The sequence below is a fragment of the Heptranchias perlo genome, chromosome 1, assembly GCF_035084215.1.
Source record: "Heptranchias perlo isolate sHepPer1 chromosome 1, sHepPer1.hap1, whole genome shotgun sequence".
Taxonomy (NCBI): Eukaryota; Metazoa; Chordata; class Chondrichthyes; order Hexanchiformes; family Hexanchidae; genus Heptranchias; species Heptranchias perlo.
This window is the reverse complement of record NC_090325.1, coordinates 182467952-182485190: the sequence shown is the minus strand read 5'-3', so window position 1 is coordinate 182485190 and position 17239 is coordinate 182467952. Positions and strand designations below refer to the sequence as shown.

At 41.7% G+C, this 17239-nt stretch overlaps 2 protein-coding genes across 3 annotated transcripts in view; one reads left to right on the top strand and one right to left on the bottom strand.

Moving 5' to 3' along the window:
- The window catches only part of LOC137328590 (neuronal vesicle trafficking-associated protein 1-like), a 56956-nt gene extending 44972 nt beyond the window's left edge, over nucleotides 1-11984 (top strand). Inside the window, exon 5 of the mRNA XM_067994349.1 lies at nucleotides 9847-11984. Coding sequence (XP_067850450.1) covers nucleotides 9847-10050 — 204 coding nt within the window. The 3' untranslated portion in view covers nucleotides 10051-11984. The remainder of the gene's footprint in view (nucleotides 1-9846) is intronic.
- stx18 (syntaxin 18) overlaps nucleotides 11410-17239 on the bottom strand; it is a 134444-nt gene continuing 128614 nt past the window's right edge. For both annotated transcript variants that reach the window (XM_067994348.1, XM_067994347.1), the window contains 2 exons: nucleotides 16897-16977; nucleotides 11410-13501 (listed from right to left, as the gene is read on the bottom strand). In XM_067994348.1, the coding sequence (XP_067850449.1) occupies nucleotides 13406-13501; nucleotides 16897-16977 (177 nt within the window). In that variant the 3' untranslated portion in view covers nucleotides 11410-13405. The remainder of the gene's footprint in view (nucleotides 13502-16896; nucleotides 16978-17239) is intronic.

Sequence of the window (17239 nt, the reverse complement as noted above, 5' to 3'; positions counted from 1 at the left end):
TTATGTAATCATTATCACATTGCTGTTTGTGGGACCTTGCTGTGTGCAAATTGACTACCGCATTTCCTATAACAGTGACTACAATTCAAAAGTATTTCATTGGCTGTAAACCGCTTTGGGATATCCTGAGGTCTTAAAAGGGGTATATAAATGCTAGTTCTTTCTTTTTCAAAAAGCCCTGAATTATAGGCCTAAGGCATGTAGCTACATTGAAAGTGCAGTGGGGCATCAACTTGTCATAGCTGAGAGGTTATAACTATCAGGAAAGACTGAACAGTCTGGGGCTGTTTTCTATAGAAAAGAGAAGGCTGAGGAGGGACCTAATAGAGGTCTTTAAAATGATGAAGGGTAGATGTAGAGAAAATGTTTCCGCTTGCGGGGAGTCCAAAAGTTGGGGCCATAAATATGAGTCATTAATAAATGATAAACAATTCAGGAGAAACTTCTTTACCCAGAGAGTGGTTGGTTAGAATGTGGAACTTGCTACCACATGGAATAGTTGAGGCTAGTAGCATAGATGCCTTTAAGGGGAAGTTAGATAAGTACATGAGGAAGAAAGGATGGGGTGAAGATGGGGTTAGATGAAGGGAGGAGGCTTGTGTGGAGCATAAACAGCGACATAGACCATTTGGGCCGAATGGCCTGTTTGTAATGTAAATTCTGTGTAATTCTAGGTTTACCCAACAATCAACCACTTGTACAGCGAAAGATGTTGTCAAATATTGTAGGATTTTCCCTTTTTTGCATGGAAATGGCTATTGTGAGTATGTATTGGTACTTTGTTGCCAAATCTGATTAAATTGCTTTAAGATTGTTTTTACAGTTGTCAGTGACAAAGAAACACTCCTCCCCCTCCCCCAGTTCATGGAGGCACTCTTACCCTCTCTCCTCCCTCCCCTCAGATTATACTGGCACTCTCCTCCTCTCCCTTTTACCCCCCCCCCCCCCCCCCAAGATAACACCAGGAGCCTCCTCCCCTCCCAATTTATGGCATCATGCTTCTCCTCTTCCTCCAACCATACCTTCTATCTGATGCTGCGCCAGGGAATGGAATTTTGCGTAATGGGACTTCCTGATCTCCCAAAGCCATTGTGGAAATGCGTGTCCACAGCCTGGTTCCACTCCCTGGAGCAATTTCAGAGGAGCTGGGAGTGAAACTGATTTTCATCCACAAAGGTAGACAAGTGTACACTTACTTCAAAATGTTTGCAGACCGGAGATAAGGACAGGACGAGCTTCAATCTTAGATGAACCCCTTTGCTAGAGCGTAGCAATTTAAAATTGGTGCATATATTTAAAAGTTTTCTTATTGGAAAAATAAAACCTGCAGGTTTCAAATATACATAGAATCAGAATGATACAACTCAGAAGCAGGCCATTCGGCCCACTGTGCCTGAGCCGGCTCTTTGAAAGAGCTATCCATTTAGTCCCACTGCCATGCCCTTTCCCCGTAGCCGTGCGGGTTTTTCCCCTTTAAGTATTTGTCCATTCCCTTTTGAAAGTTATTATTGAATCTGCTTCCACCACCTTTCAAGTGCATTTCAGATCATAACAACTCGCTGCGTAAAAGAAAATCTCCTCATCTCGCCTCTGGTTCTTTTGCCAATTATCTTAAATCTGTGTCCTCTGGTTACCAACCCTTCTGCCATTGGAAACAGTTTCTCCTTATTTACTCTATCAAAACCTTCATGATTTTGAACACCTTGATTAAATCCCCCCTTAACCTTCTCTGCTCCAAGGAGAACAACCCCAAATTCTCTAGTCTTGCCACGTAACTGAAGTCCCTCATTCCTGGTGCCATTCTAATAAATCTCCTCTGCACCCTCTCGAAGACCTTGACATTGGTGATGCAGTTTCACTGTGATTGTTGATCACAGTGGCATCAACACTACTAGATATTTTGTGACTGTTACTGCCTTTTTCTACAAAAAACAAAATACTGCAGATGCTGGAAATCTGGGGGGGGGGGGAAGAAACAGAAAATGCTGGAAATACTCAGCTAGTCAACCAGCATCTGTAAAGATACGAAAATATTGACTGAAAAATTACTATTTTCCCCTCTTTACGGATGCTGCCAAACTTGCTCAGTGTTTCCAACAATATATGTTTTTTTCCTGTAATTTTTCTACTTGGGTGGCTATTGGGAGGGTGACTGAAAGCTTGGACCAAAAGATGGAATTTGAGAGAGAGCGAGAGAGGAGTAGAGAGATGGAGGGGTTTAGGGAAGAAGTTCCAGAGAGTAGATCCGAGGTAACCGAAGGCTCTGGCATCAATGTTGAGGAGATGGGAGGGTGGGGTGCACAAAAGACTGGAGGTGAAAGACTGAAGGGGGCGGGAGGGGATATAAGACTGGAGGAGGTTGCAGATATAGGGCAGGACAGACCATGGAAGGAGTTGAAGATGAGGATTGAAAATTTAACATGACGGGGGACAGGGAGCCAATGTAGTTCAGCAAGGATGGGGGTTATGGGCAGGTGAAACCCTGTGGGGCACAGATTATGGGTGGCTACATTTTCGACAAGTTGAAGTACTGGATAACGTTTCCAGTGGGTACCAGTCACTCTATAGAATCTTGTCCAAGTAACCATGGGAGTTCAGACAGTGAATCTTGGCAGAGAGCATCACAGCCAAGTAAAATCTTTTTGTCACCTGCTGTCCACACACAAGCACGTACGTACACACACACTTAGGAACATAGGAACAGGAGTAGGCCATTCAGCCCCTCGTGCTTGCTCCACCATTTGATAAGATCATGGCTGATCTGTGATCTAACTCTACATACCTGCCTTTGGCCCATATCCCTTAATACCCTTGGTTGCCAAAAAGCTATCTATCTCAGATTTAAATTGAGCTAGTATCAATTGCCGTTTGCGGAAGAGAGTTCCAAACTTCTACCACCCTTTGTAAGTAGAACTGTTTTCTATTCTCACTCCTGAAAGGTCTGGCTGTAATTTTTAGACTGTGCCCCCTACTCCAAGAATCCCCAACCAGCGGAAATAGTTTCTCTCTATCCACCCTATCTGTTCCCCTTAATATCTTATAAACTTCGATCAGATCACCCCTTAACCTTCGAAACTCTAGAGAATACAACCCCAATTTGTGTAATCTCTCCTCGTAACTTAACCCTTGAAGTCCAGGTATCATTCTAGTAAACCTACGCTGCACTCCCTCCAAGGCCAATATGTCCTTCCGAAGGTGCGGTGCCCAGAACTGCTCACAGTACTCCAGGTGCGGTCTAACCAGGGTTTTGTATAGCTGCAGCATAACTTCTGCCCCCTTGTACACTAGTCCTCTCGATCTGGTCACCCTATTATAGAAAGGATATTATTAAACTAGAAAGAGTGCAGAAAAGATTTACTAGGATGCTACCGGGACTTGATGGTTTGACTTATATGGGGAGGTTAGATAGACTGGGACTTTTTTCCCTGGAGAGTAGGAGGTTAAGGGGTGATCTTATAGAAGTCTATAAAATAATGAGGGGCATAGATAAGGTAGATAGTCAAAATCTTTTCCCAAAGGTAGGGGAGTCTATAACGAGGGCACGTAGATTTAAGGTGAGAGGGGAGAGATACAAAAGGGTCCAGAGGGGCAATTTTTTCACTCAAAGGGTGGTGAGTGTCTGGAACAAGCTGCCAGAGGCAGTAGTAGAGGCGGGTACAATTTTGTCTTTTAAAAAGCATTTGGACAGTTACATGGGTAAGATGGGTATAGAGGGATATGGGCCAAGTGCATGCAATTGGGACTAGCTTAGTGGTATAAACTGGGCGACATGGACATGTTGGGCCGAAGGGCCTGTTTCCATGTTGTAAACTTCTATGACTCTATATAAAGGCCAGCATTCCATTAGCCTTATTGATTATTTTCTGCACCTGTTCATGACACTTCAATGATCTATGTACCTGAACCTCTAAGTCCCTTTGGACATCCACTGTTTTTAACTTTTTACCATTTAGAAAGTACCCTGTTCTATCCTTTTTTGATCCAGAGTGGATGACCTCACATTTGCCTACGCTGAAATCCATTTGCCACAGTTTTGCATTCACCTAATCTATCAATATCGCTTTGTAATTTTATGTTTTCATCTACACTGCTTACAATGCCACCAATTTTTGTGTCATCGGCAAACTTAGATATGAGACTTTCTATGCCTTCATCTAAGTCGTTAATAAATATTGTGAATAATTGAGGCCCCAAGACAGATCCCTGCGTGACTCCACTAGTCACATCCTGCCAATGTGAGTACCTACCCATTATCCCTACTCCCTGTCGCCTTTCGCTCAGCCAACTTCCTAACCAAGTCCGTACTTTTCCCTCGATTCCATGGGCTTCTATCTTAGCTAACAGTCTCTTATGTGGGACCTTATCAAATGCCTTCTGGAAGTCCATATAAATAACATTCCCCTGTCCACTACTTTAGTCACTTCTTCAAAAAATTCAATCAGGTTTGTCAGGCACGACCTACCTTTCACAAATCCATGCTGGCTCACTCTGATTAACTGAAAATTCTCGAGGTGTTCAGTCACCCTATCCTTGATTATAGACTTCAGCATTTTCCCTGCAACAGATGTTAGGCTAACTGGTCTATAATTCCCTGGTTTCCCTCTCTCCTTTCTTAAAAAGAGCAAGAGTTACTAGTGTTCATGAACAGGAACCCTGGCAGATTTTTTTTCCTGCCTAGCCCAAGGGCACACTTGTCAAGTGTTAGGCCTTTACTGCTAGCTCAGCTAACTCAGGATTAAAAGTGGGGTTGAACATGATTTGTTTAACTTAATACCATATCAGGTGGTGCATTTACCCACTAGTCCATTGGGGCATCTCAATTTAACTGGGCAGTAATGAACAAGGCATACCAGGGTGGGTTTGAATACAGGGCTAAACTAAGTGCAGAGTCAAAACCCTGCCATACCTACACCCTGCAGATCACTATTGTCATTAGATCACTTATTTGTAAATGAATAGCTTTTAAAACTAAATGTAAGTAGGAAAAGGAGGTGTAGGCAAAAAATAAATTGAATTCAAAATAACAGTGCGTGAGCGTGGTAGCCAATTACAGTATTGTTGCTGGTTTCAACAGGGATCCGACTGTATATACAGGTTATATTTCCCAATAAATGTCCATTTTCAGAATGAGGTGTTCATTTCCCTCCATGGCCTTGCCCCTCCCTGTCTCTATAACCTTCTCCAGCCCTACAACCCTCAGCAGTCTCTCCACGCCTCTAATTCTGGCCTCTTGTGCATCCACTATTTCCTTCACCCCACCATTGACAGCCGTACGTTCAGCTGCCTAGGTCCTAAGCTCTGATATTCCCTTCTTAAACCTTGCTACCTTTCTCTCACCCTTTAACATGCCGCTTAAAACCAACCTTTTGGTCACCCATCCTAATATCTCCTTAATGTGGCTCGGTGTCAAATTTTGTCTGATTACGCTCCGGTGAAGCGCTGGGAGGTTTTACTAGTGCTTAAGGCACTATATAAACGCAAGGTGTTGAGTGAAAGGAAAGGTACAACTCTGATATTCTTCCAGTGCTCTTTTCACACGCTCACTACTAAAGTCAGCCTCCATAGGCAAGCTTATGTTTCTTAAGAAATGAACGTTGACCTTATGCATGAAGTGAATACCAAACAATGAACCCTTGGGGGAGCCATTGGGGGGTAAATCAATAATAGCACATGCAGCCCTCCTGATCTCTCCAATAGATGGAGAAACACGCACTGACAGACCATGTAGCTTAAGCTAAAAGAAATGATTCATGTTTAGTAGATTAAAACAACAGTTCTTAATCTGCTCTGATATTTTAAAACTACTGTTTGATACCGAAATCACAACAGTGCTTTGATGAGCTTTTTACAAAAGAACTTGCCTCTTCATTGAGATCTGCCTTGACGCAGTGATTTGTACACTTAGTTGCACTTAGTGAACTAAACCAATAGCCAACTGCTATTGTATTTATTCTTCCCTGGGAGTCCTCTGGAAAGAGAGCTGATCAAAGACACGGAGCTGCATCTTAAGATACCTGATTCAAGTAGACTCTCACTCCAGGACAAAGCAAATCTGTCGGACTAGACAAGAAGATTGCAAGAATAAATAAACGATAGTCACCAATAAAGGGAATTCAGGAGAAACTTCTTTATCCAAAGAGTAGTAAGAATGTGGAACTTGCTACAAGGAGTAGTTGAGATGCATTTAAGGGGAAGCTAGATAAGCACGAGGGAGAAAGGAATAGAAGAATGTGCAGATAGATGAAGTAGGGTGGGAGGAGGCTCATGTGGAGCATAAACACTGGCATAGACCAGTTGGGCCGAATGCCCTGTTTCTGTGCTGTAAATCTATGTAAACAGGACACTCCCGGGTAGGGCAACCATTAACAAAGTTAATGCTTTCTGTTGAAACATAAGAAATAGGAGCAGGTGTTGGCCAATCGGCCCTTCGAGCCTGCTCCGCCATTCAATAAGATCATGGCTGATCTGATCCTAACCTCAAATCTAAATTCATGTCCAATTTCCTGCCCGCTCCCCGTAACCCCCAATTCCCTTTACTTCTAGGAAACTGTCTATTTCTGTCTTAAATTTATTCAATGATGTAGCTTCCTGGGGCAGAAAATTCCACAGACCTACCACCCTCTGAGTGAAGAAGTTTCTCCTCATCTCAGTTTTGAAAGAGCAGCTCCTTATTCTAAGATTATGCCCCTTAATTCTAGTTTCACCCATCCTTGGGAACATCCTCACCACATCCACCCGATCAAGCCCCTTCACAATCTTATATGTTTCAATAAGATCGCCTCTCATTCTTCTGAACTCCAATGAGTAGAGTCCCAATTTACTCAACCTCTCCTCATATGTCCGCCCCCTCATCCCCGGGATTAACCGAGTGAACTTTCTTTGTACTGCCTCGAGAGCAAGTATGTCTTTTCTTAAGTATGGAGACCAAAACTGTATGCAGTATTCCAGGTGCGGTCTCACCAATACCTTATATAACTGCAGCAATACCTCCCTGTTTTTATATTCTATCCCCCTAGCAATAAACACCAACATTCCGTTGGCCTTCTTGATCACCTGCTGCACCTGCATACTAACTTTTTGATTTTCTTGCACTAGGACCCCCAGATCCCTTTGTACTGCAGTACTTTCCAGTTTCTTGCCATTAAGATAATAACTTGCTCTCTGATTTTTCCTGCCAAAGGGCATAACCTCACATTTTCCAATATTGTATTGCATCTGCCAAATCTCCGCCCACTCACCCAGCCTGTCTATATCCCCTTGTAGGTTTTTTATGTCCTCCTCACTCTCCACTTTCCCTCCCATCTTTGTATCATCTGCAAACTTTGATATGTTACACTCGGTCCCCTCCTCCAAATCGTTAATATAGATTGTAAAGAGTTGGGGACCCAGCACCAACCCCTGCGGAACACCACTGGCTACTGGTTGCCAGTCCGAGAATGAACCATTTATCCCAACTCTCTGCTTCCTGTTAGATAACCAATCCTCCACCTATGCCGGAATATTACCCCCAATCCAGTGATTCTTTATCTTGAGCAATAATCTTTTATGTGGCACCTTGTCGAATGCCTTCTGGAAGTCTAAATACACTACGTCCACTGGTTCCCCTTTATCCACCCTGTACGTTATGTCCTCAAAGAACTCAAGCAAATTTGTCAGACATGACTTCCCCTTCGTAAAGCCATGCTGACTTTGTCCTATTAAATTATGTTTATCCAAATGTTCCGCTACTGTCTCCTTAATAATAGGCTCCAAAATTTTACCCACCACAGATGTTAGGCTAACTGGTCTATAATTTCCAGCCTTCTGCCTACTACCCTTTTTAAATAAGGGTGTTACATTAGCAGTTTTCCAATCTGCCGGGACCTGTGCCGAGTCCAGAGAATTTTGGAAAATTATTACCAAAGCATCCACAATCCCTACTGCCACTTCCCTCAAGACCCTAGGATGTAAGCCATCAGGTCTAGGGGATTTATCCGCCTTGAGTCCCATTAATTTACTGAGTACCAATTCCTTAGTGATTTTAATCGTATTTAGCTCTTCCCCCCCCCCTAGAGCCCCCTGTTTGTCCAGTGTTGGGATATTCTTAGTGTTCTCTACCGTAAAGACTAAAACAAAATATTTGTTCAGCATTTTTGCCATCTCCATGTTTCCCACCATTAATTTCCCGGTCTCATCCTCTAAGGGACCTATGTTTGCCTTAGCCACCCTTTTTCTTTTTATATAACTATAGAATCTCTTGCTATCTGTTTTTATATTTTTTGCTAATTTATTTTCATAATCTATCTTCCCTTTCTTAATCAATCCTTTAGTTACTTTTTCCTGTCTTTTGAAGACTTCCCAATCTTCTATCCTCCCATTAAGTTTGGCTACCTTAAATGTCCTTGTTTTTAGTCGGATACTATCCTTAATTTCTTCACTTAGCCACGGATGGCTGTCATTTCTTTTACACCCTTTTTTCCTCAGTGGAATATTTTTTTTTTGAAAGCTGTAAAATAACTCCTTAAATGAACACCACTGCTCATGTACCGTCTTACCCTTTAATCTATTTTCCCAGTCCACTTTGATCAATTCCGCTCTCAGAAACAGTCTGGAAAATACTTGATAACCATTACAAATGCTTGATTCTTGTGCATCTGTTGGGAAACCAGAACGTAACATATCTTCTACAAATGATCCAAAACTTGGTGGGCTGTAGTACAACAGATAACAGGGCAATCAAAAGTATTTACAGCCAAGAGAAAATTTCTACCACCAAACAATTTGTACATTGGACTATCAAGGCGGTTGCATTCCCTTCCAGAAAGAAGTCAACAGAGACCAATTTAAATTGTTACAGTATTGGGCCTTGCTGCAAATTTACATTAAAAACATGCAATGTAGAAGCTCTTATGATTTCAAATCAGATGGATATCACTCCTCACAGCCAAGCATCACTGTTGCTTTACCCAATGATTTGAGCCATTCTGTGACTGGTTCATATAAGAACAAACTTTTAAAAAAAGTTAACATGACCACTGTGTATGCACACACTTACCCAGTGCTCAAGAGGTTTTAAAATGTATTATCAGTTGTTTTCAGCTGGACCTGGCGCAGTGAAGGCAAGTCAGGGAAGGGGGGAGAAAAACCTGCTGTGCGGGGTTGAAAGCCTGTGGTGGGCAGGAAGAAATTGGCTGTCAACAGACAGATTTCTTGGCATACAGAATGGATTCAGAGGGATGCTCACCTACCCATTTAGTGGCCACTGACCTGTTGAAGTCAGATTTGCTTCAGTAGTTAAGCCAAAAACTGAGGTAAGTCTGGGCAAGTTGGATTTAAGACGGAGGAGCGACTAAGGCCAAGATATTTGAAATTCCAAGAGGGCGTCAGAATCAGCAAGTTATCATATATATGATATTTTAGAACATTACACCAGTATAAGCAGCTAGCTGTTCATTAAGCTACTTCCTCAACTTTTCTGTCTGCTGTACATAAGATGGTACAAATTGCAAATAATACTGAATCATAAAGCTGCATATTAGCACTACTGTAATTTGTAGTGGATCACAGTGTGGATTGTCACCTCTCCACCAAATGACCATTGTAAATTAATCAAGACTTATTCACTACTATGAAAATGTGTATAATAATCTGCATCGTCCTCTCAATGAACCTAAATTCTGTAAATTCATATTGCTTTAGGAAATTGAGATTACGCAACATTGAATACAAGTTTTATTCTGCTAAAGTAACTTATTATAATGTACATGAAAAAGAAATGAATTTACACATTTTTCACGTTGCAGGTTATTTCCACTAATACCAGCCAGTTCATTATTTATTCCTGGTTTGTTGCTTTCTTCTCTTCAGCATAACCGCTGCATTCCAGCTGGGCTAGAGACCTACTACTCCGAGCAGGATTCTGCTTCTCGGGGAAGATTTTACACTGTCATTAACCATTACAACTTGGCTAAACAGACCATTTCACGCTCGGTATCACCCTGGCTGGCTGCACTCTCTGAAGAGAAAGTGTTGGAGAAGGAAAGTGAAGGCGCTGGCAAAACAGCCGAGTAAGCTTCCGGGTCCAACCCACGGTTCCTTGCAGAAACCAGCACAGGAACCAACATTAGCTGCTTAATGTACAAGGCACTGACATTAGTAAGGTATGGAAGAGAACTTGTTAATTTGATCCAGCTCAGCTTTTCTTCCACTCCTCTTCATTCTGTTCATGTTATTTGTAAGTGTTAATGAAATTCTTCGCAAGATGGCATGCTTGTCTCATTTTATTAGTACATTCAGCTAGGATTGCTGTACTTTTATTAATCTCAGGTTGTGGATGTGAAAGTAAATAAGTAGACAAAGACAGACAGTCTTTACAAAAACCTGCTCCACATACCAATTCGCTGGCTAGATCTTTTGAAAATGCAATTAAACACCCTTATATTATGCTGGTTTAAAATAAAAGGGCAAAGTCATCTCCAAAAAAATCCCATCATGGGTAAGGGATACTTTGATCATATGGTATGTTAGAATAGCAAGTTTCTCTTGTACTTTCAAATCAGCAGATATAGTGAAATATATTACTCTGGTTGTGTGATACTATAGTGCGATTTGTTTTTCTTAGAACATGAAAGCAGTAAAAGATTTTTTATAAAAGAAACCATTAGAATAAAATACTCCATTCTGTCTGACGCAGCAATGTTGATACAATCTTTACATTTAGTTGAAACTGAATCCAGGAAGTGGATAGTTGCAGTCGGTTTATGGACTAGCAAATTCAGCAGTTGGGTCACAAAGTTACACAGTCTGGTCTTAAACGTACAACAGGTCAGTTTCACCACCTTAGTTGTAAGCACAGCTAAAGTAAAAGATGGTGTACTGTTGTAACAGCTCATCAACGCCCAGCCAAGCAGAACTCCCAGTTAGTCCACCAGGATTTGTAAAGGCCACATTCTGAACCTTTGTGTTTGCTCTTCTGCAACAACAATGTGGCTTTGGAAAGTCAAAATCACTTTGCCTCATTTCTTGCGGTATTCTGTGTCAATCACATATTTTGAAGAAAATAATCTGTGATTTTATATTTAAAAAAAAAGAGATGGTTTAGATTGTTTCTCGGAGTCGTCCTAAACAGCTACTTCCTGAAATGTGCACTTGTCTTGATTGCTCAGAATCTGAATGGCACTTGGAACTCCCCTCCCCCAGGACAAGATCCAATAGGGTTAGATCTTAAATAAGCATTTCTGCAGTCATTAATAATAGGAACCTGTTCTTCAGAAGTCAAATTTGTAGAAAAATTAGAAATGTAATGCCATGTTTTTAAAGTATGAGAATTAGTTCAAACTATACGTTCAAAAAAAAATGAAGTCTTTTACTGATTATGAAACAATGTCATCTCTGGGCATTAAAAAAAATGACAAGTTTATTTTTCAGCAGTACTTGTGCATAATGTTTTATTGTTAACATGGTTTAAATTACACCTGTAAATTTTACATCATGTGATCCTGAAATATAGCCTGGATTTAAGTAATATTTCCTTGGTTTGACATCTCTTCATCACCTCTCCCCTCAAATTCAGGAGGGAAATAAGCACCTCACTTTGTTACTACAATTAGCTATTTAATTACTCTATTTGGTATCTAAGTCATTATGCAGAAGCCAATTGGTCAAATTTGCCCTTAGAATGAAGAGGTGCCAATATCAAGCCAAAATGCCAGATGTGGACCACTTGAGACTGATTTCTACAGAATCACTTTGGATGTTGAGGGAAAGACAAGACAGGGGGGGGAAAAAATGCAGACACACAACAAATTAAACCGAGTGCCAAAACATCATGCTTTGTAAAACGTGTGCCATACTTGTCATAGTGTTTACAGTGTTATTTAAGTCCTGTTTGTACAGAACTCCATGTGTTTTATACATCTGAGCAAAAATTATACTTGTATTGGATGTAAAATGAAGCAATGAGGGTATAACCAATTCACTATATAAAACAAATAAAGTCAAGTAATAATGACATCCTCACTGTGTGTGTTTTTTTAAAAAAAAGATTTTGCCTCAATGTAAAACTTCTCCTCAGAGTATAGAATCACAGCAGGCAACAATGCAGTTATATAGAACAGTCGTTGGCAGTGTAATTAAAATATGTTTAGATCTGAATATATCAATCATAGGATAATTATGGATGAGGAAGGCCATTCAGCCCATCTTAACTGATCTATCCAGAAAGACCCAATACACCCCATTGCAGCATTTAATTGTTTCTAAATCGTTTTTAAATGTAACTGCTTTTTTTTCTGCTTGTTTTCTCCCGCAGATATTGGGGGCAATTTTCACTTTCACTGCCTGGGCAGTGAACTGGCGGAGTGGATTGCTCACCCGTTGCAGAACCCGCCCGATTTTCATTACCATTCAAATCAACTGGAATGAAAATCAAATGGGTTCTGTAACGGGCGCGGGCGATCTGATCCCTCTGCCAGTTTTCTGCCCAAGTGACGAAGATTGAAAATTACCTCCACTAGTCTTGCTAGGATATCTACCCAATAGCCATTCTTTGTGTGAGTCGGCTATTTGACCATAAAGGGCACCATGACAAAGATGGTTTGGTTGTCACCAGGTTCTGACTCATGTACTACCCAGCAGAGGTCACTGGCTAGCAATCAGGAGCAGGAACCCTGACTTATTTCTCCCCTCCTTAGCTGAGGAATGCGGAGGGCAATTATTTCGCAATGCAACCTCCGCACTGGCTGAGTCTAGAGATCAAACCATGCACCGTCACAGTCTGTATGTGGCCTGCATTTACCAGGCAGCTTTCAACCCTCTTCTGCTCAGGATGAAAATCTGTATCCTATTTTGGAACAAAATGGTCAGGGAGGGATTTTTGCAATCTTAGATCATTAGTTTCATTAACAATTTCAAATGATAAATATACTTTGCTTAATTAATAAACCAAGAGTTTGCATTTATTTCATGCTGACAGCAATATTCACTACACTAAAGTCACTGTATTCCTGCAACTAGAAATACCATTTTGAAAATTGCAAAGTGAGAGGCTCTGGCTGTTTCCATTCACTGGCTCATTTCAAGATTTTAGAATTATAAAATCAACATTATTGGACATAAGATCACAAAAATTATATCTGAAGCAGCTGCCTCAGAAAAAATAAACATACATTCCAGCCTTCTAGTATAAAAGAAAATGTTTTTTTTTTAAAAAACAGATTAAGGTTGTTACTAAACAGAGCACACAGATATATAAACATGCTTTATTAAATAATATTGCAAAGTTGTGCTGCAATGTATTGCAAGTGCTGATTTTAGATGTTGTGTAAGCCAGTCTCCTGTGTACAAGTTGTATATTATTAACTTCAATAAAGTCCTGTCAGGTCATATTGAATGCGACACAATAAAGATCCTTGGCTATCTCCATCTGCTAGCTGTCATACCAGTCCAAGAAAAGCAGAGAGAACGAGCACATCACCAGGAAGAAGAGGATCCACACACGAAATCCAGCATTATTTTTGATTGCCTGTTGGACGAATAAAACTCATTATATTGCCTACAACTTTGCTTTTCTAACCTTCATACATGCCAGTTACATTTTCGACAAATATTTCCAGCAGAAATGTTCCGATATAGATATTAACTCATTCATTTTGTTAAAATTCAAAGCTTTTCCAACAAGCATTTGTGAGAACAGAATCCTAATAGATGGATCGTGAACAGCAGAAAGCGTGGCCAGCTATTTTTTTAAAAATCCCTTATCTTCTATGGCATTGCATATGGGAGGTCAAAACTAAATGCAGGGTAAGAGGGTGGAGGGATAATTGGATCCAGGCAAGGGAGGGGGAAGTCAACAGACGGGAGGGGTAAAAAGGAGGACGATGGGGTATGGGGAAAGAGGAAGAGGATAGGGGAAACAAAGGCAGGGAAACTACCCCAGCAGGAAGGGGTCCACCAGAATTTCCATTGGAGCATGGATGCTGGGGGGAAATTAGCAGTAGACTTCTTCACTACACGCTGCACCTCATTTTGTCAGCTGGGGAGGGAATGGGGCAAAGGAAATGACAAACTTCATTACCTCATAACAAGGTAAGAAATTCCTCTCTGTAGGGGGCAGGTTGAGCAACAGCTTAATCCCAATCCGGTGCAGGGAGAAGCACGTGGGAGGAGGGGAGAAGTGGGAAGTCATGGTGAGGAGGATGGTGTGGGTGATCAGAGAGGGGTTGGGGCAGGGGAGCGAAGACTGAGAAATCACCTCAGCGACGGTACATCTTTCATCTCAGCAGCAAGGGGTGGGACATTTAACTGCTTGGCATTTCTTAGTTGGAGAGGAGGTGTTAGGTTACCATCACTTTCCCTCTCCCATTTACGTCAGTGTAGGGTCAGGGAAATCGAAGATTTACCTACCATTCCATCCAGCCATTTGGGAGAAGGGGTAGAGGAGAGCAGGGATGTTATCCTTAGATTTCCCTCTCCACATGCTGTTTTTAATTTTAAGGAAGTGGGGGGGTGGGGGAGGCTTCTCTTTTTCTGGCCTAACCACTGAGAGAATGTTTTTATGACCAGTAAGGGAGGAGTTGGGTTGGGAGGCCTTGGATTGTCTGCTGCTCTGGGGCCCCGAATTTGAGCTCAACGTGGTTGGGAGTACACCAGTCTTGCGCGAGGATCGACTCTATAGCTCCTGGGCAGGCCGCCGTCTGACCCTGGGGGGGGGGGGGGGGGTGGGGGAGGGTAGAATCTCAGGCAAGCAGCAGCTTGAGCCCGAGACTTCACTCAGTGAACAAGGTCTGGATTGAGACTTGCTGTCAGATCCCAGGCAAGTCTCAGATCTAGGCCCAGATATCACTGAAGCCTGGACAGGCCTGCATGGTGAGCAGGAGAACGAAACAACAGATACTCCAGTGTGTCCGCTGGTTGATTGTCTGCAGGCTCAAAGATTGGGGGGAGGGTAGGGTGGTGGGAAAGGGAGGCCAATTTTCCAAGTTCAACCTCAGCGAGAGGTAACGGAGTTGAATGATTGGAGTGCCAGCCACTGACAGTGGGCCATTGGATAATGGTCCCAACAGGGCATGGCGAATGAATGGTGCACACAAAAATTATGCATTGAGTCAAGGGGGCAAGGGGGGGCGGAAAAAGAACTGCAAATGAACTATAGGAGCCTAATTATTTGCTGTAGGTTTTTCATTAATTTTAATACTTCAATTCTTGACTCCTTTACTTATACCAACATGGGCTACTAGCTAAGGCCATGGAAGCTCAAAAAGTTAATACTGCTCAATGATGACACACAGTGGCAACAGCCTGCAATTGCATACTGGCTCATCTGGTATTTGGTGCTAACTCGGTCATACCAGTGTGACAATTAACACTGAAAACCTTGTTACAGCACCACCTACAGGCACTACTGGTATTGCAAGTTAATGTTGACACTTTTATCATGCATTTTCCCACTAAGATAGTCTTACATTCTACTTTATAATGCATTTGAAATGGATTGTTGCAACCCACTCAGCAATTTTTAAGTACAATAGATATGTGTAAGCAAAGTAGACCAATGTTTAAAGTCCAATTAGGTTCTTTAGGGGTATTAGGCAGAAATGTTATGAGGGAAATCATGAAGGGTGGAGTCAGTATCATGGGCTGGGGCTCAGACCCAGGAGTTATGTGAAGAACCTCACCATATGGGTGTCTTATGACCTGAAGTTTAGGACCTTGTCACATACAAGAAACTCAAGCACTTATCTGTCACACTCCATCTTCAAAATGCCACCCTTTATCGCCAATGCAAAACAATCTTTAAATTACAAGGAAAGCCAGACAGCGACTGGGAGTCTGAAATTTACAACTACAATTGCCCTATGAATGATCTCAGCTATTTACAACCAGTTTACTTGGATTTGCCAATTTAAAGCAGTGGCCATAAAAGACAGATAAGGCAGCTGCTAATATCACAACCATGGTCCAGACCCAAGACTTGTTGTGAGCAACACCACTGGGGATCTGCTGGTAGCTAATTGAAGTATTTTAGAATTTAAAGTTATAAACTAAGTTATAGGATGTCATCATAGTATCATAGCACTGGAGGCCATTCGGCCCATCATGCCTCTGCCGGCTCTTTGAAAGAGCTATCCAATTAGTCCCACTCACCGGCCCTTTCCCCACAGCCCTGCAATTTTTTCCCCTTTAAGTATTTATCCAATTCCCTTTTGAATTCCACCACCCTCTCAAGCAGTGCATTCCATATCATAACAACTCGCTGCATAAAAAAAGCTTCTCCTCATCTCACCTCTGGTTCTTTTACCATTTACCTTAAATCTGTGTCATCTGGTTACCGACCCGTCTGCCACTGGAAACAGTTTCTCCTTACATGCTGCATCAAAATCCTTCATGATTTTGAACACTTCTATTAAATCTCCCCTTAACCTTCTCTGCTCTAAGAAGAACAGCCCCAGCTTCTCTAATCTCTCCACTTAACTGAAGTCCCACATCCCTGGTGCCATTCTAGTAAATCTCCTCTGCACCCTCTCTCAGGCCTTGACATCCTTCCTATAAAATTAATTATAATCAGTAAATTATATTATCTCTTACCCCCTCCTAAATCAAGGAGAACACATAGAACTACAGCATAACTGAAAGTGAAGTTCTGTGCTGGATATTTGGTGGTTGCTACACAGAGGTTGATTAAGGAGAGTTAAACTAAGGAACGTGGGAATCAGTATTTCTGGTCACGAAATAGCATATTTTTGGAAAGGAATGGAATTTAATGGTCAGGTAAAAGCCCCAGAGTTCTTTCCAGATAATTTCAGCCCTAATTAATACCATTCATCTGTATTGACGACTCTCTGCTTTATCATTTTACAGAATTGAGTCATTCATCTTGGGGAGAAAGCTGTGCATTTACCAACCAACATTACCCCTTACCTCTCTAATGTCTTCATTCCCTTCCTTAACATTCTCCGTTGTACCCACAACTAGTTCATGAATACTGTCGATCTCTTTTTCCTACCAAGCAAGAAGAAATCAATCATAATTTACACTTAACAAATGACATAAATATCATAAGATGGCCATAATTTCCATTTCACTAACATGTAGGTTAGACAGACTGGGACTTTATTCCCTGGAGAGTAGGAGGTTAAGGGGTGATCTTATAGAAGTCTATAAAATAATGAGGGGCATAGATAAGGTCGATAGTCAAAATCTTTTCCCAAAGGTAGGGGAGTCTATAACGAGGGGGCACAGATTTAAGGTGAGAGGGGAGAGA